Source organism: Orbicella franksi, chromosome 9 (genome assembly GCF_964199315.1).
Source record: "Orbicella franksi chromosome 9, jaOrbFran1.1, whole genome shotgun sequence".
In the NCBI taxonomy this organism is placed as follows: domain Eukaryota; kingdom Metazoa; phylum Cnidaria; class Anthozoa; order Scleractinia; family Merulinidae; genus Orbicella; species Orbicella franksi.
Window position 1 is genome coordinate 16,545,022 of NC_138153.1, and position 26,487 is coordinate 16,571,508.

General features: G+C 36.7%; 2 protein-coding genes and 1 long non-coding RNA gene across 5 annotated transcripts in view; 2 read left to right on the forward strand and 1 right to left on the reverse strand.

Moving 5' to 3' along the window:
• Positions 1-3,594, forward strand: part of LOC145497072 (P protein-like) — a 31,289-nt gene extending 27,695 nt beyond the window's left edge. For both annotated transcript variants that reach the window (XM_081476872.1, XM_081476870.1), the window contains exons 24-26: positions 422-509; positions 989-1,082; positions 1,819-3,594. In XM_081476872.1, coding sequence (XP_081332998.1) covers positions 422-509; positions 989-1,082; positions 1,819-1,894 — 258 coding nt within the window. In that variant the 3' untranslated portion in view covers positions 1,895-3,594. The remainder of the gene's footprint in view (positions 1-421; positions 510-988; positions 1,083-1,818) is intronic.
• LOC145497075 (uncharacterized) lies at positions 494-24,811 on the reverse strand. The gene is made up of 4 exons (XR_014050644.1): positions 24,551-24,811; positions 18,323-18,451; positions 1,779-1,888; positions 494-575 (listed from the first exon to the last, which is right to left on the reverse strand). It is a non-coding gene; the product is annotated as an uncharacterized LOC145497075 (long non-coding RNA).
• Positions 3,959-26,487, forward strand: part of LOC145497070 (kinase D-interacting substrate of 220 kDa B-like) — a 36,850-nt gene continuing 14,321 nt past the window's right edge. The window contains exons 1-9 of one of the 2 annotated variants that reach the window (XM_081476866.1): positions 3,959-7,760; positions 12,085-12,203; positions 16,885-16,995; positions 17,589-17,687; positions 17,831-17,929; positions 18,370-18,468; positions 24,801-24,899; positions 25,218-25,316; positions 26,237-26,335. In XM_081476866.1, the coding sequence (XP_081332992.1) occupies positions 12,201-12,203; positions 16,885-16,995; positions 17,589-17,687; positions 17,831-17,929; positions 18,370-18,468; positions 24,801-24,899; positions 25,218-25,316; positions 26,237-26,335 (708 nt within the window). In that variant the 5' untranslated portion in view covers positions 3,959-7,760; positions 12,085-12,200. The remainder of the gene's footprint in view (positions 7,761-12,084; positions 12,204-16,884; positions 16,996-17,588; positions 17,688-17,830; positions 17,930-18,369; positions 18,469-24,800; positions 24,900-25,217; positions 25,317-26,236; positions 26,336-26,487) is intronic. The other variant, XM_081476867.1, reaches the window with a different exon arrangement.

Genomic DNA, 26,487 nt, shown 5'->3' on the forward strand with positions numbered 1-26,487 from the left:
CACCGTGACGTCACTATTTAATCTACCCATTTTCTCATTCAATTTTGTCCTCAGAGCCCGCGTTTTCCGTCAGTGGTGACCGAGACTCTTCGCTCTAGACAGAAAACCGGGACCAGGAAATCCTGGTGGCGATATACTTATGTGCATGTGTCCAATATTGAACACGCAGCGAGAGAGCGACCGCTGTGATCAATGCTGGCTCAGCTTCCGATTTTGTTCAGTGGTTCCGATTTGCGCTGCTTACCAAAAGGATGGTGGCCTTGGGAACAAGATTGGTTCTCATTTGTCAAGTGTCCCGCGGGCGAGATTCGTTCCCATTTGACAAGGGTTCCGCGGGCTTGCGCTTGTTTGTCGCGTAAAGCAACAGGTCAAACTAGTTGGGTTGGGCAAGGTTCTCAAACACTCGCTTTCTTCTTTGCAGATTCCAGTTGTGATGGAACTCAGTCAGAATAATAATATAGATCTTCATTCTCTGGTGTGGGCCCTGGCCATGGGTTCCTGCTTAGGAGGTGAGGCACACATGCAGAATCCTCCGAAACACCATGCGGGGCCATGTACAACTCTTGCAGCTGAAACTGAGATAATTTTAATATTCGGCGATTTCATATTGTCAGATCTTGTCGCCCGGTAGCCTGCGAACACAGACGTATTTCCGAAAATCTGTCTGTGTTCGCTGGCTAGTCGCCCAGATGACTACCACAGAAATTTTACTGAACCCGTTAGTCGTTTGAAGAGTGCAATAATGAAGTGATTATTTTTTTTCTAATATTGAACCCGTTAGCCGTATTCTTGGAACGACTTGCGGGTTTGATATTCAAGTAATCAATTTGTTAAATAAATGTAATCTTGAGGAGTACGCTTCACTTGGTTTGACTGTAAGAATATGAGTTTGCTCTAGGAGACATTTTCGTATCTTTTAACATTTAATGCTTTCTATTTTACATTCAACTAATATTTTGTTAACGAAACTGTTGTTGTTTCAATGCAGGGAACGGCACTCTAATTGGGGCATCAGCTAATGTAGTATGTGCTGGACTCGCAGAGCAGTACGGATATCCTATTACTTTCAACAGCTTTTTCAAGTAAGAATTTTTTATTATAGTCTTTTTGAATTCTTGTTTTATTCTTTACTTTATTAATTATCACATTTCGGAGAGTATAAAGGACGCTGAAAGTGTGACGGCAAGATTAGACAAGACAAGATTATTCAACTTAGCTCAGCTTCACAGAGGATGCAGATTGGAAATTTAACATAAAGGCTTGTCTTAACTGAAATTAGGCGGAGAGTGGCTGTTCTAAAACTAAACACTTGTTTGATCCAAGAAGCCTTTAGCTTGGGTAGTTTGTTTTCCCGTCACAGACCACGTGATATTATCTAGTGAATTGTTCTTTTATCAGTCTAAAAATTTTCATTGACATACACGCGACTATAAGAAATTTTGAAAGTAAGAATTTTAAGAGTATCACATGGTCTGAATTGAGTCAACAAACCGCCCAAGCTTAAATGGTGTATTACCGTCACCAGATCAGTGTTCGCTTGTGCGAAGCAGCGCGACATGAACCCTTTAACAGAGCAAGGACGTCCTAAACTTTACTTAGTTTACATAGCAATCGTTCCCGTCTTTTGGGCGTGTGATAAGTGAGGCGCGAGCAAGCAAAAGGAATAGAGAGAGGGAGAAAGATGGCCCCTCCATCTCCTACTCTTGTTTTGTTTGGCCTCGCCCTAATTTTCGCGCAGCTAATATTCGGAAAATTCTTATTTGTTCAGGAACGCTCACCTGACTAACATGATAAACTGTTATTTTTGTTTTGTTGTAGAATTGGATTTCCCATTATGCTTGCGACGACAGCAACAGCCACAGTCTATCTTCTCATCTCTCAAGTTCTTCTGTAGAAATAAAAAGAGAACAGTATTTTTTTGTTATTATAGGTAGTATCTATTTTGGACAAGCAGTGTGGCAATGTGAATTAAATCAAATGACGTGTGACGTCATTAGGGGTTTCAGGGGTCGTTTCTTCTCATTGGCCGTACCATCAAAGATGGGTTCGCCTTGCTGTGATTGGTTGCCACTTTGTGACTGGAGAAAAGTCGCTGCGCGCAAGCTTTGAAAGCGACGAAAAACAAGCCTTTAAAAATTAACAAATGAATACAGAAATGAAATTTCAACGTACCGCGCAGGCCGGTTAAACTTAATTCAAATGAACAGTGCTTTAAAATGTTGCTGTACAGGAATTATTTCAAATATGATTGAAGATGAAGTTAAATATAGCTGATTATAGGAGACAATTTAAATTTCCATCCGAAAGCAATATTTCAATATTTATGAATGACACCAATGCTATGGAAATTATTGAAATTTTCGCATTTCATTTTACAATGTACACAGTTCAATTCTTTCTTATAGATAAGTTTAATAGTTTAAAATTAACCGCAATTAGATTGTAATTAAATTGCAATGCTTAAAAAATCATCACTTTCAGGGAAATAAATTGCACAAAGGAAAATAAAAGTATAATTGGTACTGCCACTAGCAGTAGTATTCATAATGACTTTTTCTAGTCTGTTAGGATAGCACACCAAACTTGACTCAAATCACGCGCCCGCCAGGTTTTAGTTCTCTCCTCCGAAAACGCCTTTAGGCCCCCGTGCACATTACGCCGGAGAAATTTGAAACCGGAGTTCTCAGTCTGAAAAGGCATCAAATGTTTTCCGTCCACTCTACGCCAGAGAAATCTGAAAGCGGAGTTTTCACTCTGAAAACTCGGCAAATGGTTTTTGTCCACACTAAGCCGGAGAAACTTGAAAACGTAACAATCAACGGTCATTTTGGATTTGTGTTTGAGGGAAACTCGGTCAGGGAAAACACGTGATTATCGTGACGTCATTGTTTTCGAAAAGCATCGCCTTCAAACTTTTCCGTGCACACGAAAACGAAAAGCCGGCGATTTCAAATTCCTCCGGTTTAAAGAACGTTTTCGAAAAGCCCTTTTCGTGACGGATTAGTGTGGACGGTAGGCCTAACCGCAAAAATAATGCTGCATTTTCAAATTTCTCCGGCGTATTATGTAGACGGGGCCTTAATTAGTCACTTTTAAAGCCTGGGGCTGTTAAATGATCACGGGTGGTCGCTAAAAAAGGATCACAATTGACGTCGCTATCTCGAACTGGGTTATCTTCTAGCGCCCCTCAAACTTTTTGTGGTTGCCCTTAAGAGCTCGAGCTCGTGGCGTTCAACTGTACATGGTTCGCAATATGACGGTTGCAATGGATCGTGTTTGACCGGTTTATTTGACCAGGCGCTGCCTGCGAAGCCATCTCGGAGAGGAACGTAAACCAGACCCAAGAGACTGACGGAAATCGAACCTTATTACTTCTGCGAGCCTTTGTTATTGCAAAACCTGGCTCACATTAGCTCATTAACCAACAAAACAGAAAGCAATTCACTTTCCTTAACAGTTGCCATGGTAATGTAAAATGACGAGAAGAAACAGTTGACTCATCAAAATTTCTGTGGCATTAATAAACAGCTAGTGAAAGTTTCAGTATCTCAGAGTAAATCCTCGTTAAAGTTCTAAAAAACCTGTTGGGGATGACATACACCCCCTCACCCCCCCCCCCCCCACCACCACCCACCCCTGTACGCCCAAGGGTTAATTTACAGAAGTGATACATAGACTGCAGAAATAGAAAACATGTTTAGTGTTTCTATCGAGCTATAGAAACACGAGTGGAAGTTTGGGAGAACGAGAAATGCTGTGGGAGCACGAGCCGACAGGTGAGTGTTTCCAGAGCTTTATCAAGCTCTCCCAAACGTTCACGAGTGTTTCTATAACTCGATACAAACACGAAGAACATGTCTTCTATTTCTTAATTATTGAAGATTCTTTAAGAAAACACCACGACGAATAAAAGAAAACAACTTGTTTACTTTGATCATGAATGAATGAATGAATGAATGAATGAATGAATGAATGAATGAATGCTTTATTTGCTTGATAATCAAAATGTAAATTCTCTTTGCTCGCGCCATCATTTTATCGATTCTAAACCAATAAGCGCGCGTATTTTCTTTGGGCTATTTTCTAAAACTACATAGAAAGCGTCAAAAACTTGTCAGCAAGAGATGGTCATGTGCACAAGTCTATGTGAAAGAAACTACGCGATGAATGAAATGAGGAATTGGTTGGAAGGGAACAATAACAAACAAGCCGTAACTGCAAATACCTCAGCAGTCGATAGCTGTAGGTACCCATCGTTTTCGGGTTGGGTCGTATGAAAGCGGAAACTCACCCCTCCCCTTGTCATTCAATCGGTCAGTCAGCTCTCACGAGACTCTCTGTTATTATAATACTCGTTAGGAGGTGCCAGACAGTTTCGTCTTAGGCAGTGAATGTTGCTCTCGGCAGGTTTGGATCTTGTCTTCGCATGTAATCAGTTCTCCCATTTTTTTAGACGTGGCATGACTTCAAGAAACAAAGCCACTTTCAGTACAAAGAGCGGGATATTTGAGCAAGGTTACCGAGGTGAGCAGTGTGATATTGCTTTATCTCTAATAGCTTCGATCTGTCTATTCTGCTTCCAAAACAAGCATTACAGCCACCGCTTTGTATTATTACAAAGTAATATTGCAAGGCCATGAGTCAATTTATTTTCTGCCGCTCCTAAAAATCGTCCTAGAAATCGCCCAATTAAAGTTTGTCATGTCCCATACGTTATGACGCATGGGACATGATGACGCATAACTTCTGACGCCCACAGAAAGATGAAGGTCATAAATACGCATGCTAAACGAAAAATTACTTTTTCCGGCTCGAGTCAAAACAAAAGTTACTGCACTGGGAAAAGATCATCTGTATTTACTTTCTTGTCGGCAAGGCTTGTTTAAATACTGCATGAAGCGTCCGTATAACTTCGTGGCCCATTTTTACAAATAAGAACGCTTTCTTTTCTTAGCTTTTCACATCTTTTCGCATAATTAAATTAATATTCTTGCACTGATTTCCTTTACACCGCAGCAGTTTAAGCCAGAAACCAAAGTGTACTCGTAATCGTGCGTGGATAAATTTAATACTGTCTAATTTGGTAAATTTGTTCAGTCTAAACTTGCAAAAAAAGAAAGCTAGTAGATTATGTAAGATTACTCCCCGAATACGGCAGAATACGAGTTTTGAAGTTGACTTGACCTCGTCACGGTTGTGTATCGCATAACTTGCTGTTTATATGATATATAACTTCATAGCCCGAGGGAAAGGCGGATTGTTTTACGAGATTTAATTACAGAATGACTCAAATTGTGCACCAATAAAAAATCTGTCCCGACTCTCCTAAAAACGCTTTGTGCCAGAATATTTTTCCTTTCTGATGTACCATGTCAAAGTAAAACAACAATGATGACAATACCGTAAACTTCTGAAAGTAGCGAGGATAAGTAACGACCCTCGTTACTTTTGGAATTAGCACGAGTGGCCTCTTTGAGGTCTTCGAGACTCGTTACTTTCAGCGGGTCGTCACTTTCGAGGAGCAAAAAACGTTTTATAAAGTTGGTAGGATTGAGCTCTTTTTACGAAATAAAAGATGGAAACTCTTAAAAATACGGTTTTTAAGACATGAGATACAATTTTTCGTTCCAGTTTAATTAGTCTTAAATCTACGTTGCTGTCACATGGAAAGGCAGTTCATGTCTAGACTGCGTTGTCAGAGGTCGGCACTTAATGACTCACCGCTACGTTAGTAGTCTGCTCTAACCATATCTCAGTGCACTGGTCGAGTTTCCACTTTTAATTTGAAGAAAAGTTTTTTTTAAATAAGTTCCTGTTGAAAATGATATTAATTTGAATCAAAGTTTCCTATATTTCGGTCCCGTTACTTCGTGATGAAAATTCTACGGGATTTGTTATAACACGGCGCAACATTAACTGATGAAGCACGACTTGACATCTCACAACGCTTCATGGCATGTACCTTCCCTTGTTGTAGAATGCCTTAAAGCAAGTTACCATACGTAACTTTCATCTGAATAATGATTGGAAATAAATAAATATTGAACCTGGGTCTATTTTCGGGAAGGGGGCGGGGGAGAGAGAGAGGTGAAGGGGTTTATGGTGGGTTCGCTACTTTCGCGGGCCACAATTTTTTGACGTTACTTTCGGGGGGATCGCTACTCTCGGAAGTTTACGGTAGTAATTTGATGATATTTGGGTTTTTCCTTGCTAAGGTAGAAAAACGTTTCTGAGCTTATTTCTAAATAAAACGAATTTGTTTTTAAAGATTGTGAAAACTATGGATAAGTTGATTTTAAATACCGCTTTCTTGTTAATTTTCAAACAACGCTCCACCGAGTCGATCAACTGCTGTCAAATTTTCAATGGAAACGTGTACAGACAACAGCTTGTATCTGATATGCGTTCTTTATGCCTTTTGAGCAGGCTTACTTTTTGGGCCCGCTTAAACATCCGCGAGCCCGCGAGCAAGGTTTGCTTGCAAGCTAGACAGGTCCTTCCTCGCCAGCGCTGTGAGAGGTAAACAGCAGGACACGCGTTTCGCCTTAATTTAGTGATAGAGAAATAAATTAAAAGCAAGCGATTAACCTCTGAACCAAAAACAAACGAATTATTTACGTGTAATTTTCAGGAAAAAAATTAAAGTTGATTACTTTCTTTTGATCGCTCCGCATCGAGGATTAAATCGGATTTAAAAAAGCGAATGACAAGACGATGCTCAAAAGAGGCTTCATCGCAGAGACCCGGCCGAACGCAAGCCTTTTTCTCTGTGGGACTCCGTTCGGTCATCTTGAGTTTTGCCTTATGTCGGCCTAATGATTCTTTTGTCAAGAGCTTCGCTATTTTCCTTTATGTTGCTAATGATGTGTGAAGGATAATAACAGCACTTTTTATTCTCCTTGTGGTCAGTATGATATAGTAAAAGGTGAATATCGATTTCTCGCTGGATAATTGCCGGGCCTTATAAAGAGAAATGCCTGTATGTGGCTTTACAGCATGCTGCATGAAAACAATGAGGTAAAGCCCATCTATTGTCTGGTGTATATGCAACTTATGGCGAAACCGATGTTTTAAAAGCCAAATTTTCGCTTTCTTCACAAACCGTTTGTTTTGCAAAGGAAACTTTTCAAGCACCTGTCCATCTTTTTTCTTAGTTAGGACTTCGCGCGGTCTAAAATGCGGTTAGCCTTCCTTAAAAGCCACGCACTGAATCGTGCACTAAATTAAAAAGTCGGGTTTCTAAGTTAAAAGCTTGGAAGATTAAAGCGAGATGAAATTCTGAGTTGCGACGTTCTGGAATGATGGAAATTTTAAATGGCATCAAAGCTTACGCCGTTTTTGATATTTTTCTTAAATGGCGCGCGGCATAAAATATTGTAAATATTCTGACAGTACTCGCTAGAACGGCGGTCGCTTTCACTTCTTTGTTGCAATTAATATAGTTCTCAAGACAGTGCTGACGTGAAGTTGTGTCGGTAAACAATAACCAAAACGACAGGTGATCAGAAACTAAAAGCTGGCGTACTTGTCTTCCCGCCTGGTGCTGCATGTTACCGCGGTGAATAATTCATGCAGTTTTTCATCTGCGCATGCTTCATAGACCAGCAGTGCACCGAAGTAAATGAAATGCTTGGCGGCCGGCAGTGTTGAGAGTTACTAAATATTCGCATCGCTTAATTCATGGGGCGATAAACACCATCGAAGCGACCGATCTTTTTCTCAACTCACAGCAACTCGCAGATCTCAGGGATTTCTGCAAGGTGAGTGGATAATCCCTTTAGAGAGTCGCATTCTATGACGAAAAACTCGCTTTTCTTGTGGCTCGATAGCGGGTTCGTTCATGTTGAGATAAGCGAATGTGCGTGTAAACATGTGAGGTTTGATTGGAAAACGCTCCGTATTTTGGAAAGCAACACCAAAACGACCTCCGCAGGCACTATTTAGGGAGCATGGTTCACTTTGATGGTCGACTAACAATTCGTACAAGGTCTATGTTTACCAAATTTCTTCATATAAACGTCTTGTTGATATATGTCGAGTGGATTTCTCGAGAACTCCTGCTCGCGCTGTACTACCGGAAATGTGGCAAATGTTTCGGAAAGAAAAGGATAAATTCACAAAACCGATCACAACCTTACTTTGCTGAGGTGATACTTTTTCCAACAAGTGATGTAATTCGACACCGCTTTTAGCACACTAGTAATTGCACCGTGTTTACAGTTCCGTCTGGAACAGCAGCGTTCGGTGAATTGTTCAACATGTTTGCACGAAGAGCTGATAATGACACTTAAGTTTTTGTTCACCATACAGAATTAAATATGATTTAACCAGCTCCACGGTAAGGGAACTTCTCGATTCGTTTCTAGCGCGCCCAGTGTTAAATCATAGTTAGTAGAGGAGACTAACTATGGTTAAATGTTGTCGAGAAACAAAATCGAAATGGCCCGATGTAAATCGATTTTTTGTTGAGAGAATTAGATATTCTTATCTTAAATATACGGAAAAAATGATAATTTTTTAAAAGGAGAATCAAATGAACAGACTTTGACATTAACCTATGATACGTCCCGTGTCGCGTTTTGATTTAAGCTATTGGTGTTGAAACGATTTTCGTTGTCGAAACGATTTTAGCAGTCGAAAGACGCTGTCGTCAAGGCTTTTTTTATTATTTATTTTGTCTAGAGGTTCGTAGAAAAATACGTGCACTAACCAGCTCTTGATCAACTTGTTGGCAATCGCGGCTTTTATTAACGATATGAATATTCGACGAGATGTTTACATTCGTCGAAATGTACGTGCTTGTAAAAAAGCCACCGCCGTTGAACAAAATCGGCAAGTGTTACATCTTAAAAAAAAAATACTGTATAATAAATTAGTTCTTATCTCTCTTGGCATAACTCTTGCTTGCCGCCCATAGTAAGCGATTGCAAATCTCATGTTTCAGTTGCAAAACGTAAACAAACGGATTTGAAGTTCGAGGGGTACGTATTATTCCAACGTCTCATTCGAGCGTGTGACAGATTTGTATAAACTATACACACACATTCCATGCGAAATTCATTTTCTATTATTCTTTTGTCTTTGTGTCTTCACCAAGTAAACAGTGAGGCTTGGATATACTTCAGAAAGTGATATATCCTTCTCAGAACTGACCTAGCTCAAGAGCTTGCACGAGAAATACTTTCTCTCTGTTGTTTTACCAAGGAGAAAACAATACATTATTTTCTCGCGCGTGTAACCGTTTTATTTATAAGTTCCACTTTATTGCACCACACAGGTTTAAACACAGTGTTTTATTTCAATTTTCTCTACTATCATGCAGATATTGCGTTCTTTCGCCCACGGATGTATAATGTTTTATCCTACAAAACAAAAGATTGTTTGATCACAAGCTGCCCTGAACCCCTGGGAAAGTCATGTAAACATTATAAGTTCTCAATGCACTATCATTCTATCTTGCTGGGGGTCGTACGACATTGAAATTCTGTTATCATGCCCTTCTTAGCTCCACGTAAAACTTATTTATGTAACATATTTTCTGCTGACAATGTTACGTTTTTGATTGGAAAGTTGGAAATTAAAGTTTAGTACATAGGCAAGACATTGACCAATTTTGCATAAGTCTCATTGATTATAGAGGTCTTTTTTTGGCTAAAAAATCTAAAGAACTCTTTAACTAGAAAGATCTAGAAATAATGAAAGAATTTACGTCAAGAAGTGTTATTTGTAATGCTAGATTTGGTACAGAAATGAATAAAATTGTTGCCCTCGTACCTGTATATAGTATATATGTCAGTTTATAAGCATTCAACGTTTTGTGGTTTCAAAACGTTTATTTTTACTTTATTTTGACTATTTGTTTTTCCTGTTTTTTTTTTTGTCAGCAGAAAGCTTTCCAAACTTAAATCTTGTTATGAAAATATGATGGTTTACATGGTAAAATCAACTAATAGATTCCACTTTGCTGTGCATCTGTTCAGTGATAGATCATAGATGGTCATAGATGATGTCAAAATGTGGTAAAAACAAAAAGGTGGCACATGAGGCAATAGCCAAGTGTGTCACTGAAGTTCACTATTACTGAGCAGACACACTGCAACATGGAATCTACTAAACAATTGGATTCTGAGCTCGAGATTTCTATCGTGTGATAGTTGACTCGGGCTGCGCCCTCGACAATATCACGCATAGAAATTGAGAGCAAATTATCTAGTATAAATCTGCAAGTTGTTCAAAACTAAATATCTAAATCCTCAGATTCACAGACATTTCGAAAAGGCCAAGAAGTAGCCGTCATTTTGTTAACAAGGGTACACTGCTACGTTACTCACTATCTATCACAGAATAGATAGTGAGTAGCGTAGCCAATCAGAGAATGGCATTTGTGATACAACGCTAGTAGCTTTATACTAACTGTTTTGTATAAATTATAAAGAAACAAAAAAGATTGTTCATGATGTCATCTATGAATCTGTCCTCCAATAGATCATAAGTAAGAACTAATCAAAATGCAAGAACAATTTCACTGATTATATGTGCCCACTTTCCCAGATTTTGATAGGTTCCTTTGGAACTCCTAAGTGTAGTTTCCATAATATTAAAAATTTGACTTCTCTGAAATGTTTTAGTGGAGAATGGAACAACGTTTTCTGATTGACTGCAGAACTTCTGAAAAACAGGACAAAATCAGCATAATCAAATTTTTTTGACGTTCCTGAAAATTCCGTTCCACTTAATTTTGTGTCCAAAATTACAGAATGTTGAGATGAACGATTCATATGTCAAATTTTTACTCAACAGAAACTTTCTGAAGATATTTTTACTACTATTTCTCATTCACCTCCATTTGAATGCCCTAGAATTTTTTTCTGGATTGTTTTGTTCATTGAGAAGAGTTACATCTATCTTCATGCAACATCGACAATTTCCTGAATTTTAAACTTCTCTACAGGTTGGCATCTCTGAAACCTACTAATTTAGAGTTAATTTTAATTGGTTTATAAATATGACATTTGAATCTACTTTTTAACAGAGAAAAGAATACTTCTCTGCAGCCAATAACCACAAAAACTGGCAAATGGGTTTAATATGGCTCTAAATTTATGTTACAAAAGTGTATGGCAATATTTATAGATGACTGTAAAATGCATAGGTTCTGTTTGCTGGACAGACTGAAAAGAAGATTTGAATCTGGCTTTATTTCAAGTCATGAATTAAACATAATATTTTTTTATCAAAAAGAATAATAATTTTTTATTGATCTACTTGACAGCGAAGGTGCCTGTATTCAGGCTTACTCTCACATCCCTTACCCCCAGTATATATAATGTCTCAGATTGAATTCAGAAAACACTTAAATGGCCATGTGCCTCTGTTTCAAAATAAGTCCTCATGCCAAACATTTCATATGAAAATGAGTTTGATTTGCATGTGAATACACTTGTAAGTGGAGCACATTTTCATATGAATGCTTTCACATAAAGACTTGTTTCAACACAGAGGCAAATGGGAACTGGGAAATGGCCAGTTATGCTTATGTGGCATGTGTACACATGTATGTCCTATGAAATGCTAGTTTGGTTTGCAGCCGGGCCACACTTTGGATAAACTCTAGTTTCGCTTTGTTTTTTCCTCTGAAAACTGTGGTTTTTGAAACCCCTTCACTCTATGGATTTCCAATGATCTTCATAGCTTAACTGTGGATATATAGATTCAGGAATCACATAATTGGTACAACTGAGAGTTTTTGACCAGCTTGTTTAAATATTAGCTAGTTTAAATTCATAATGCCTTGAGTACAACAATTTTTGTAAGAAAAGTGAAAGGAAAGATTTAAAATTTATGTACATTAATATTTTGACTTATTAAAATTGTGAATTAATTAGTTGTGAGTTAAAGTGTATGAAACTATTAGGAATAGAATGAAAATGTGATCATAGTTCATGTTATTCTCATTCAACAGAGCTGTAAGTTTAGGTATAAGAAAAGAAAAAAACGCCAACTATATAGATAATTTTTTATTACATTACTAGGCTTTAAACTTAATATTAATTTAATAAGTAGGCATAATGTCTAAATTTTCAGTGTGATGTTGAAGTGCATGTCTTATGTGGTTTTGGAGGCAGTAGATAGAGTCTCCTGCTGAAGATGAGAAATGCTTACCACAACTCACCAGAATTCAGACTGCAACTACTTTAGAAATGGCAAGTATTAAACTTCCTGATCATCTGAAATTTGATGTCCCGAACACACAAAACATTTTGTAATGGCTTATGCTGGACCACATTGCTATATTTAAATGTTGGAAGACACATTTAAAGCATTAATTAACTAGTATTTACGTTTATGGTAGTCCATAGACTTGGGAATCCAAATATGAATCTAGTTTGCCATAAAATATGTTTTGCTGAATTTATTGGGTAAATAAACGTTCAATAACTCAATACATGCATGTAAAATTATGTGATGTCAATAAAGTAATGTGATGTGATATCATTTATTGTGGTTGAATCAGTGGAGTGGTTCTTTTAACAACCTTTTTGTAAGGCCAAGTACATGTAGCTAGTAGGTAAAATAGTGGCTGCAGTCTCCCGGACTAAAATAATTATTATTTTATGTTGGTGTCTTTCTTATTACCAGTTTACTGTCAAATTGGCCTCAATGAACTACAACAAAAACAAAGGACGTCTTGGGCCTGTTTGTTCCAACACAAGTTCCTTGTGCTTTTTAATGTTTAACTTTTCACTCTACTGTTGATCATCTGTAGGGTTTGACATCACAAAGAGAGCCAAAGCTTAAGAACAAAACATCAAAACTAATATTATATTTATGGCTTTATATGATAATCACGTTGTGGACAACCTAGCACTGAAAGAATGATGAAAACGGATGATACCCTGATAGCAGACATCTTGTTTCATACACATTGTTACTATTTACATCAAAACAAATATATTTATGGCTTTATATTATAATCACCTTGTGGACAACCTAGCACTGAAAGAATGATGAAAGCGGATGATACCCTGATAGCAGGCATGTTGTTTGATACACAATGTCACTATTTACATCAAAACGATTATATTTATGGCTTTATACTATAATCATGTTGTGGACAACCTAGCACTGAAAGAATGATGAAAACAGATGATACCCTGATAGCAGGCATGTTTTTTTTCTTACACAATGTCACTATTTAAATCAAAACTAATATAAATTGTTTATGGCTTTATAATATAATCATATTGTGGACAACTTAATGAAAACAGATGGTAGCCTGATAGCAAGCATGGTTATTCATACACAATGTCACTATCCACATCAAAACTAATATATTTATGGCATGAAGAAAACCGTGGGGTGAAATCCGTTTGAGTTCTTTTGACAAGTTGGAACTTATTAAACCCACACTGGAAGATCATATGACTGGTATTTTGTTCAATCTGTCATACAGAATATTTCACCATCAATTTTCACTCCAACATGGTTATTTGAGAGTTCAAGTATGGTGTTTCAGTTCTGCATGAGTGGATAGAAACAAAAATAATTCTACTAAGTATTGTCACGAGGTGACTCTACCACATGGTGTGGCCAAATAGAGACTTCACCATAATTGTCAAAATCTCTGCACTCTTAGTCAACTCTCTAAAAAGGAAATTGGTCAAACATAAAACTTGTTTAATTCCTTGGTAACTGAGGAAGTAAGGGACAATTTTACACTGTCTTGACATAGTATTCAGCAGTAATGCTTGTAACAATTGTCATAACCACTCAAATATCTGAAATAATTTGTGACCTTAAAAACTGAATTTGCATGGTATTTAATCTCATAAAATATTACAACTACAGGCTGCAGATAATACTATCTTCTGTCCATCCACTGTAAATCTGATAAATATAAATCTGAAGTTGAAAGTCATGAATTTTTTATATTGCTTCTCAGCAACAAAGTTCTTGATTGCAAGTACATTTCAAAGTGAAACATTTTGTGCAAATTTGTGCAGAAATTTATCCTGGCTACTTTATAGGAAAAATGTGTGGTACAGGAAACTCCAAATAGTTCTGCTATCAATAGCAGTTGCAGGTGAATACTTTTAGAAATTTTAACTTCAACCTGCAGGATATGAATTCATATTTCACTAATTTTGATTAATGGATTTGTGTACATGAAATTTATTTCTTGCATTCATAAGCTGAGAGACATATTCCAGACTGACATTTTTTATTATTTATGCAATAACAACAAACTGTATTTTCTGTCAAGTGATTTTTAGCAAAGCAGAAGGAAACAATGTTGAGTTTAGGCAGCTCAATGATAAATATTTTTACAAAGACAAATGGTAAGAATTTCTGCATTAAACATTAACTTTATATTTTGGGAAGAAAGCTATTTGACTTTATGTATTTGAATCAAATTGCTTTTTAATATTCTTTTTTACTATGTACAATATGCTCAAATATACATGTTTATTACTCAGTTACAGATGTAGTCTCTTCAAGACAGCTCTGCCTGGGTAGATTATTCTTGGCTGAGTGAGATGAAGCAGCCCTTACATGTGATATGTTGTATACAATTCACATTGTCCGTGTTAGTGATCTAAAACTTACTTTGCACTTATGATTCAGTGACGTATGAAATTAAACAAATAAGACGTTTCTGCTCTGTTCTGTTTCTATTTTAACAAGTTTGCTTCTTTAATTAGATTCATATTTTGAAAACAGTTGATTTCCTGACCATGTTTTCTTGATGTAGTTAGGACACGTTTCTAGAAATATCTTATCTGTGTGGAAATAATTTACTGCTGGTGATAAAATATAAAAACTTTTCATAGCCAATCGGAAAGTGTGGAGCTGATTGATTCTTATCTGTTATTTTGAAACCCATTGTTTCTTCGATTCTATTGAAATTCGTTTTACAGTATTTACATGTACTTTACACAATAACTAATAATGTTTAAATTCATTGTCTCTGTATTTTACTTTAAATCATCAAGCATGACTAGCACTTTAAAAGTGTCAACACTGGAAAGGTTCATGCTCTAGGTGGCACTTCTGCATTAAGTAAAGCTTTTAAAAAATTAAACATAAAACTTCAATTTTGTTTCAATTTCAATTTTGAATTTTTAAAAAAAGAAGTTATAATATTAATGTTTTGTGAATTTAGCTGTATCATTTCTTACTTAAAGCCTTTGTTTCTACCATTAAGATAGGTTTAGTTTCATTTGGTATGAGATATAAGTTTTCACAAACAAAGCTAGCTAGCAAGAAAATTAAAGTTCTATATATTTTGTGCATATGCTCATGTGATCAGTTTAAATTGTGAATTATTAACATTCAATTGTAGCAGAAAGCTTGTATCTCATTGAACTGAAAGCTACTGCCAGCAGAAAATTACTTTATTTGCATGTATTCCATCTTGAAATAATTTATTTGTTTTTAATTGTGTTTATAGCTTTGATATCACATCGTGATTTTGATTCTCTATTGCTATTATCTTACCCTTCACACAGTAGTTGACTAGAACAATTTGTATGTTACGAAGCATTGAAATTGTATCTTGATTATATATCACATATATCACAGTATTTAATTTTAGAAAATAGCCCTAAGAAAATACACACGCTGATTGGTTAAAAATCCTGTTTCTATAACTTGATGGAAACGCAGAACTAGCACGAGCTGTTGACGTAATGATGGCGTGAGCAAAGAGAAGTTACATTTTGATGATCAAAGTAAACAAGTTGTTTCCCGTTTTTGTTGCGGTGTTTTCTAAAAGAAATAGAAAACATGTTCTCCGTGTTTCTATCGAGTTATAGAAACACTCGTGAAAGTTTGGGAGAACTCGAAAAAGCTGTGGAAACACTCGCCTGCAGCTCGTGTACATGTTCAGCATTTCTCGTTCTCCCAAACTTCTACTCGTGTCCCTATAACTTGATAGAAACATGGTACATGTTTTCTATTTCTTAAGGATACATGCACAAGCATTTATCTTGGTCTAAATTGTTTTGTGTTTGAAATCTTCCTATTTTTCAGAACTGAAGGATATCAATGGGCCTTAAAACATTTAATTTTTTGGAAAACTTTGGAAGATCCTCATGCAAGAAAGATTCATGTTCTTATGATAATCATAAATGCTAGAAGATCCTAACTTGAACATGCAATCGCAAAGAAAAACTCTCTAAGTCAATATTCTGGAATCTTTGAAAGATCTCTGGATCATTTCTGTGAAAAGTGTATTCTATATGTATTAGAAATATTATATTTGAAATGTTATAGTGAAAAATTATATTCAATATGTTCAAAGCTGTTTATGATATTTTTGGGTATTTTATTTGTTTTCATGATGAAGATAATATTGCATAATCATTGAAATGTTCAGATGGAGGCATTCATGACTAACTACGTACTTGGTTGCTGAAAATAATAGTGATTAAAATGTAAATCGTATGTGTCGTAAAGTTTATTGTATGTGTTGGGCTAAACTGACAGCTGAAGGCTTGGGTCCTAAGACGTGTACATGTATGTTGTGGAGGATCCACCCAACATTAAGTGTCAAATAAGAAGCATTCATTCTTATAAGCTTGCATGCTACCCAGGTAGTTATCCTTTTGACTGCTCTCTTGTAGTATGACAATTTAGGGATGTGGTCTGGTTGCTAACACACGTTTACATTATACTACATTGCCAGCTTACCATTTAAGATCATGGGCACGCATTTAGTGTAGATTACAAAAAGCCTACGTTGTAGGCAAAATCGCTCTGCCTACCCCTCTCCCCCAATGCAGGCTAGTTGCGAATGCCACTTAACACACGTAGCTGTTTCACTTTCTTCAAAAGGTCTGCCCATTCACTCATTGTAACAAACTGCTGTGGTTCATTTTGCAGGAAATGACAGTAAATGATGGAGGATTTCTCAATGCAGTCAGGGATGGAAGTTGTACTCATGTCTTGAATCTGTTGGATAGTGGAGGTGTTGACTTGGAACAAAGAGACCAGGTTAGAGAATAAAAGGGGTGGCAAATAATGGTAATTGTAGGGACTTTGTGAGAGGATGAAACAAGATTTTTTTTTCTGAGAGACTGAGCTATTTCAAATGACTGTGCTTCAATTATTGTGAGATTGAGACTTCAAGGTGTTTTAAATGGAGACTTGAGAGGTTCAGATGACCAAGCAAATCGGTATTTCAGACATTCTTAGCTTTGCAAAAAAATCGAGACTGCAAAACAGCTTTGTAAAATAATAGAGACTGCCAGACGCAACGTATAACTGCTAAAAAATGAGACAGAGACCCATGAAATTCAACAAAAATTTTGTGCGATTCATGGTTTTTAAAGGACCATTCGGCACCCTCACTAAGACTTCTAAACAATATTCTAAAATACATCATCTTCAAGATATAAATTTGCTTTTATGTCAGTTTTAGAGTTGTGTAGAATATTAAAAATGAAATAGATATTACTGCATTGTACATATAATTACTACATAATATTGTTATTTAAATATTAACCACTTTTAGCCAAAACAGCTACCTATAATTTACTTGTTAACACATGGTAATATGTTTCTGATGAAATTTTTGTCTCTGTCAGAATGGCCAGACCCCTTTGATTATTGCAGCAGAAAAAGGGAATGTGGAAATTGTTCATGAACTGTTGAAAAGGAATGTCCAAGTCAATGTGCAGGATGAGGTGAGGTCACCATAGTAATTAAAAAGAAATTTCTGAACCCTTTATAAATTACAGATTATTAAATGATTGTTTTCAGTAGAACTAGGGTAGTTATTTATAACTCTGTAACTATGGTTAGTAATTTGTTACTTTGATATTTTAAGGATGGCTGGACAGCGCTTATTGCAGCTTGTAAGGAGGGGCATATTGAGGTTGTAAAAGAGCTTCTTGAATGTGGTGCTAAAGTTCAGTTGCCAGACTTGGTAAATATGGATTAAATATTTTAAAAGATTAAATGTAATTATTTCAATTGGTATGTTTAAATAATAACATTATGAATCATCATGTGTAAAGTCAAATTCATAATCATACGGTGCCAGGTTTGGGTGACAGAATCATTATTCCTGACCATTAATTAATTTTAAGTCATTTGTTTATGACCCTCAAAAATTGTTGACCTCATTAAACTGAAATTTTTCAATTCTCAGGCAGTTATTCGGTTTTTGGATAAATTTTTGCAATTTGCTTTATGTAACGGATAGAAAACTTTCACTACTGTGGTATAATGTCCTTACTTATTTATATATCATAATAATTATTGTCCCGCATGCAAAATTAAAATTTTGTTTGTAATAACAATAGAAAACTAAGCAAACCTGATAATATCCTCCTGTGGCTAACTGGACATCACCAATAATTGTAGGGGGGCTGGTCTCCTCTGGTGTGGGCGTCATACAAGGGACATGAAGACATTGTTAGAGAGTTGCTGGATTATGGTGCAGACCCTAACGAGAGAGGACAAGTAAGTTCATACGAGTGTTGTTTTGCAAAAATAAACTGTCAGTGAATGTGGGAAATATTCCTTGATTCTCCATCCTTGCAGCCATTAGTTATCCATATTAATGATTTCCTGCTAATTTCTGGGTACTATTCTACAAAATCAAGCCATTCTAAATTGTTTTGTTGGGTATCTAGCCATCTATGTGTGTTTTGAGCTGCTCTTGCAATCTTGCTAAATATAAATTCACCATGTCGTACCATCTTTTTATGACATGCCTTTGTATCCCATGATTTTTACATGCGTGTAGTTTCTTGCACCATCAAAATACAAGTTTATCAAATCATAATTTTATTGTGTTACACACATTTAGTTACTGTTGTCTCAGATAATTGTAAAGCATGTAAAAAAGCTGAAGACATATGAAAAAACACTTGACAAATGTAGAAAACATACAGGCTCATGTTTTCTAATATTTCGCTCATGATTCCCTGCAATTATTACTAGAGCCACCTTGCTAACGTTTAAGTCAGATTATACGTTCAGTCTCATTAAATGTTTTTGGCTCCAATATTACAGTTAGGCCATCCCCCTTTTTTTCTCTGTTTAGCGTCGTCCGACCGACCCAGATTTTCGCGTTTTCAAAAAAAAAAAAAAAACACAGTTACACAGAAGGCAATGACGGCAATGACGGCAATGACATATTATTTCAAATAATTGTCACTTTAACCTGAAACATAAGCAATTTTTTGCCTTACAGATTTTTAGTTTTTCCCTGTTCTCGTTTGATTTTAACAACGACGTCGACTTTTTCCTGCCTCCATTGCTGCGATGTTGACTTTGTAACCACACCTTGTTGTTTCCAGGCTCCACGGATATTATGCAGAGGTACCGGGCTTCCTAGCTCCAGACTCCTTTTCCAATTTTATTTTTGTTTTTGTTTTTCTCTTTTCCGACCGACCGACCCAAAATCAGAAAACGCATTCGACAATAAACGGGAAAAAAAGGATGGCCTTAGAAACTTACAGTACAATTAGTGGTGTCCTGTTTGTTCACATTGTTGATGCGTTAATTCGATGAAAGCTAAGTCGAACTGAGAAAACTCACGACAAGCTTGAGTTAATCTTATCTAGCTGTTTCAATGGCTTTTGTCCTTGTGCCATTGTTTGATAGTCAGTACATGGCTTTTAATACTTGGGAAACTAACATTGGATAAAATATGTTTCTCAAAACGCTTGTAATTTTTCACCTATAACTTAGTTTTTTAGAATTTTAGTTTTTAAGCTGTAATTTTCACTTTTAGCGTGTAACGTTCATTTTTTATGTATTTTAATTGTAATGCGCGTTTGAACATATACGTATGGAATTTGCGCACAACATATTCATAATTATTATTATTATTATTATTATCAAAATGGCGGCATCGTCCTCTTTCACTGAGTCACGTGCAGCATTTGTCTGTAAAACGCATTTGGACCAATAGGAAAGAGCCAAAAGAACCCATTGTAAAGCCGGCGCGCATGGATTTTTTTATTTAGGTGAAATAGTAAGAAATCTGTTGTTTTGTTTTTCAGTCATTACTTCCCCAGTAAAGGTCGAGAGCTGCTATTATTGTCCCGTGACCCAGAAAAATAACTAATAACATAAAAACTGGAAACAAAGTAGACCTTTTCTGGGCAGCACTCAAAATGAATGGTAGAAAATGGCGAGAAATGTTTTAGAGAGCTTTTTAAAAGTGCTACAAATGCTGTAAAGATCTGTCAGACGTGTCGAGGATGGCCACTTCATCATTGGTCTGACGACTTTCTTCACAGCATTTAAGCACTCTTTCATATTTCCTTTTTGGCTTTTTGTCTCAAGCCACTGCGAACCTTTAAGTTGGTTTTACAAATTGACACATGAAAGAATTCTGAGTTTCCTAGTCAGGAGGCACGGTAAGTTTAGCTAACGACTTAACTTAGTCAATTATTAATTGTCATCTTACAATATTCAATTAGCTTCCCGAGAAGAATAACTCGAGGTGGTAACCATTTGTGAAAAAAAATCCACTTGCGCTTATTTATTTAAAACCAAAGGGAAATCGAATTTAAGTTTTGAAATTTTTTGATTCTCTAGTAAAACCGAGGATTTTCGACAAACAATACTAAGAAATTCTTTATACTTACTCTCACATTGCCGTGTATGTTTCGTTTGAGCAGCATGCCCAAACTTGTGTTCATGTCTTGTAAATTATAAATAATGATCAGCGCTAAGAAAACAGAACTTTGTAAAGTGATACTGTTGACTCACCAGGATAGAGGCTTGTGTTTTTTTTTCCTTTTTTCACTCCAGTGTTTCTTTTAAATTCATCAAGTCTGCAATCAGCATATCTCGACTTCAAATCAATGACAAAATCGCCTTTTTTTAACAATTGATCTTTGAAGCCAATTGAAAGATAACATTCTTTCGAATGTATGTCGTTGCCTGATGGCTAGTTTTTGTCGCGGCGGCCGTATACCGTAATTAGAGGTAGCTCACTTTTTTGTGGCGTTTCGGTAAAATGGGATTACATTTTTGTTTGAGCTAAGCTGCTGTGTTTCCATATTAATATTTCACCATCTTTGGTTTAATTGCATGCTAATTGTAAAAACTTCGACTGGCGAAGTACGTCAATAGTAATTTAATGTCTTCAGAATTCTATGATTCGGTTGGCAATTATGTACTGGGCCCTGAAACGGAGCGAACTTCGCAAGCGTCAGAAATCGACGGAAATCCTCACAAATCTTAACGGTAAGATTTTTTTAAATTTGATTAAAGAATTGAACATTTGTAAAGCAAGCAGACAAATGGTCGTATTTTATCATGGACTTGTGAGATCCTTTATTTTAATCCGCTTTGCGACGGCCCATGATAAAATCGTCTTTTTGATATCGGTGATAAACCCACCTCACTTTACAGAATATTGCGAGCTCAGTTTCACTGTAAACGTTTATTTTTCGATGCCTGGTTGCGTTGAACCGCAGTGGAGACCACCATTCGACGGACATACGTTGTGTGCAGTTTTTGTGGTGGCGATTCGTTGCTTATCTTAAGTGGCGTTCGATTTTGCATATATTTAAAAAGTCATTAGCGATTCGCACGGCAGGTGAACTAGCTTCAGTTGAGATCGAACTGGGAGCAAATAGAGTTCTTTTTATTTTGTGTGGCTCGTTAGTTCTAATTATATACATCAGAATATTGTTTCTCGGTGGTATTCTCTCGTCAACAACCAGAGGTTCATTCCCGATATGATTCCGTCCAAACGTAAGTGGTCTCGCACCTGAAGTTATGTTATTGCAGTGAGTTGTTACAACGAGGTGATAAGTTGGTGTGTATCTGACATCTCCAGGCACATATGAGAATTAACGCATGGCTCTTGCGATGGTGTTGTAGGCGAATTTAACGACTTGAACACCAGGAACGAAGTTTCATTAGCGCATTGTTCCATCTTGAAAAGTACTAGCTTGGGTTTATAAGAGATTGATCTTTGTGCATAAAACTAAATTGCACGAAGAGAAGTAATTTCTTTTCAAGTACAATTCGCTCCCTAGAAATTACGTTTAATGTGGGCCGCAATAGAGATTTTGAACCATGAAATATGCCATAAATAATGAAATGCAATATGAATACGCTTTTTTTTTTTTCAAATTTTCGCAACGATGCACGAAAATTCATCAAGAAGGATATATCGTTCATTTCTTCTCCAGCATTACATGGTTTTCAGAAGGAATTGTTTAGCCAAGACAGTACACAAAGACTTCACTTGAATCGCATTATCAAGAGAAGTCGTTCAGTTTATCTATTTGTTCATTCATTCATAATGGCTCTTCATGTCTTTTATGTTTTGTAAAGAGTTGATTCGTTTCTGCAGCCATGTTGCGTTTCAATCATACTTGCTCCTTTAATAGTTTGAAATTTAAAGCTCGTCTGATTAGTTTTGTGTCATTTATTTTGTCGTGGATTTATTTTAAGCAAGATTACAAAATTTTCGGCAAATACTACGACGCATTTAGAAAGACCCTTTTTACGACAGTTTGGTCTAAGTCTAAGTGGCGCAAAAATTAAAAAGAAGTAGAAATCTGCAAAAAGGGAACGTTTGAGCATGAAATAGTTTAGTTGTGTAGCTCTATTCGAAATGGAAATGTTTCGTTCACGTAAAATCGGAAATGTTTATTTGTTTTATGCAATGATATATAGCTTTAACCATGGAGATGTTTAATTTATGTGCGGTTTTTGATACAATATGTGGCCTGTTTTGTCTTTATTGCGTCTGCTTTTCTAAACGCAAATAATAAGAAATTAGGATGTGCTTAGTAGTGGTGTGTCAATCTTAGTTCAAATGTTCCAGATTTAAAAAAATGTTTCGATTCTAGGTTTTTTTTAATATCGCATATATACCGATTCTTTGTGGAACACTTGTCGGCTTGCGGTACACACATTTCTATAAACAAAGCCAGAAGTCTGTAGAAGAAATTATAATCCCCCAAATATAATAAAAATAAGTTTTGTTCGCTAAACCATCCTTCCATTAGTATTTGATAAGGTTCAATTTTGTATAGTGATAAATATTTCCTAGGATTTGATGTCTTATGAGAGATGATTAAATCTTGTTGAACAAAGATTGATTTTTTCTTTTACATGTAAGCTCTTCCGTCCAAAAAAAAACAAAAAAAACATGTAATCTTTATTTTTATATTTATTATCTTAAGTGATTTTCGACGTGGTATAGTTCTATCTTGATTTTTGCCCACCACGCGAAGTCGTGTCTTTATCGTGTGATTTCGCTTTGTTTATAGTGGCATGTTTTTCTTTTCGATTCTTAAAATCTTCAAGCTCTTTTTACCTGGTTTGAAAATTCACTTGAAATTCTCAGTGACCACATCAACAACAGTTAAGAAACGTTTCCTGACCGCACAACTCGCACGGCTATCGTTATTCTTGTCTGAGGAACTTGCGGTCAGCGCGCGCTTCGGTTGCCTTGCGAGACTATACCACAAGCCTCGGAAAATGCTACGCTTTAAGAGACCGTTTCGTACAGGGCTATGAACATGTTTAAAAGTTCGGATTTCCAATAATAATACAATGAAGTTCAAATAACAGTAACGCTGAAATACGCCACTTTCGATATATTAAAATTCAGCTTGATGGTGAGGCCTAGAGGACACAAACAAAAGAAATGAATAAACATGGTCATGCAATTTCCTTTGTTTCTGTTCTCTAAGCCTCACTGCCAAGCTGAATTTGATATATCGAAAACGGTCTATTCTTTTAGAAGGAAGTTGTGAGTTTTCCCAATTATCAATTTCATAATTGATCATTCATTTCGTAAGCGTGAGTACCCTGTGGTTGGGATAAAAGTTACGTCGAAAGTTAACTTCTTTTAGTTTTAATTGTCGCTTGTTCCCTGACATGTTTACTGTCTGAGAGCCTCTCAGTTTGAAAATGTAAAGAGGTTTCTGCTATTTTTCATTGGGTATGGGAATTTGCAGGTTACTGACCTGATTTTAAAACTGTAATTGATTGAGTGATATTCGACCCAATATTCCTAAAACGAGTGTAAGGCAATCTGCTGGAATTCTCTGTTTATCCCCAGTGTGAAGAATTTGCACGCTCTTGTTGAATTTGAAATTGTCATCTTCTAGCCGGGCTTAGGCCTGAGTGATATTGGAATTAGTGCAAAAAAAGCATTTAGAACAAGATTGAAGTTTTATAGACACTTGATTCGTTATGTGAACTATTCTGGCCTACGAGCTGTGACGACCCCAACGCATAACGCATTTAGACATCGCATTCTTCGCGTAAATTCGACGCGTGACACGATTTTACAGTTTGTTTTTCACTACTTACGTTTTAATCATCAATTGTCATTATTATAGCAGATGGAAAATCTATGAATACATCCTTTTTTCAGTAAGAAAATGTTAGAGCAACAAATCTAAGTCCACATCAAACTGGAACGAAAATTCAACGGCATTTGTAACTGAATAGCGTATAGATGACCAGCAAAGAATTCTATTGTTGAAAGATTTAACGTAGTCATAACACGTCTACACACAAAGAAGGAGTGACTAAAATACTAATAACTAACCTTTTCTGAAGATAACTGATGACATATTAAACAATCCTAGGAAATTGTTAGCTTTGACGTGGGTACATCTTGAAACATTCGGAATTTAGCTGATGGACTGATGAATCGAGTGGCACAACAGGCCAGGGTCACGAAAACTGTTTTTTTTTTTTTTTTGGCGCGCTTTCAATTTTTTTTTTCAGATCAGAGGTCGCTTGAAGCGATCACGTGACGATTTAACGTAGCCAAAATCCCGTTGTTATTTCCACAGCATGGTATGACAGCCCTTATATGGGCATCAGGCCGCGGACACACTGAAGTGGTTGATCATTTATTAGAAGCTGGAGCAAACCCTGACGCTGCAGACAAGGTACGTGACGCGCGTGAGTGCGAGGGCGATTCTCGCGTGATCACCCACGGGCAGATCAGCCCTTAGTATGCGTGTATGTATTTATGAAAACCGGGTGAATGAAAAATGCCTTCCTTTGCACAAATTTCAGCGATTTGATGTCACGACTCCTAAAGGCGCCATAAGGAGCGCCATAAGGAAGATAGGAAAGTGGAGGAAAGAGAGACTGACATTCCTTTAATTTAATATCGTCTACTTGGTGAAAAAAAAAAAAAAGCTTGAGCAGTGAAAAGACGATTTCCGTTCTAATAATTTTTTTCTTCAATTCTCTTATTTTAGTATGGAACTACTGCCCTTGTCTGGGCCTGCAGGAAAGGCCATTTAGGAACTTGTAAAAGTCTTCTCGAAAAACACGCCAACGTTGATACTGCAAGCAGTGTGAGTGAAACTACCGTAATACGTCTTGCGTTAGCTTGTCACGCATGTCACTTATGCTTAAAGTCTGTTAGCTTATGTGTTTGCACCTAAAACGTCCGAGCCTCTGCCACTTGTTCTTGCCAATCAGAGCGATCTTAGCCAATCAGATGTAAGCTATTTGGCTCAAGTCTGTTCTCCCCGAGCTTGCCAATTAGTGATCAGAATTTCCGGCAGGGTTTCGCCTAGCCTTCTGATTGGTTAACTACATGTAGCCCAGAATTCCTCTGCACTCCCGAATGGTTCCATGGTCAACAGCGCTCATTGTAACCAATCAAACTGCTAAAGATGGTATTATTTAATTCCGCTTTTGTAGCGATTGGGTACTCACGGCCTCAAATAAAAAAAAATTGTATAGGTAATCGTATAAATGCACGTGCAATTAAGGATATACACAACGAGTTTTATTTGAAAATTCTCTCAAAATTGCACGAGCCATTTGAGCAAATTTTCAATTTTTACAGAGTAGTGTAAATCCTTGAATTGCTCAAGCTTTCATACGATTAGCATTTACTCATTTTATTGCATGTCTGAGAAAACTACAAGTGCGCGCGCGTTAATTTACACTGTAGTGCAAACTAAAAGGTGACCTGCCCTCAGCCAATCACAATAAAGTAATTTTCACAGTCACATGCCACCTTTTTTAGCATCGTAGTTTAAATTGAATATTGTCTATTTGGTGTTTAAAATTCAGTATTGCTGTTAGTATTTGTAGATTCAGAAGAAAAGTGTCTTGTATTGATAAAGTAAATAAGTATTGCCTAGCAAAGTATGTTTGAGAAGTCAACTTATCTCTGACATGTTCTGCACTGAGCGTCGTTTGGTTTTAAGCCTACGACAGACGCCAGAAAACGGTTCTAACAAGCTCTGGTACGTTCTTATAGCGAGGTTGGACTCCGTTGATAATGGCGGCTAAAGGTGGTTACACGGAAGTGGTGGATTGTCTGTTGGAAAGGGAACCACACATCAACGTCACAGATCAGGTATAGAGTTAAGAAAGGATATTTATTTCTTTTATCTCACCAAAAATTAGACTACAACGCAGACTTTTTTTGGGCTCGTCACGGATCTTCCTCCCCCAAGATTGCGTGACGAGCCTAAAGAGGCTACTCAGAAACATACCGGGATGGATTTT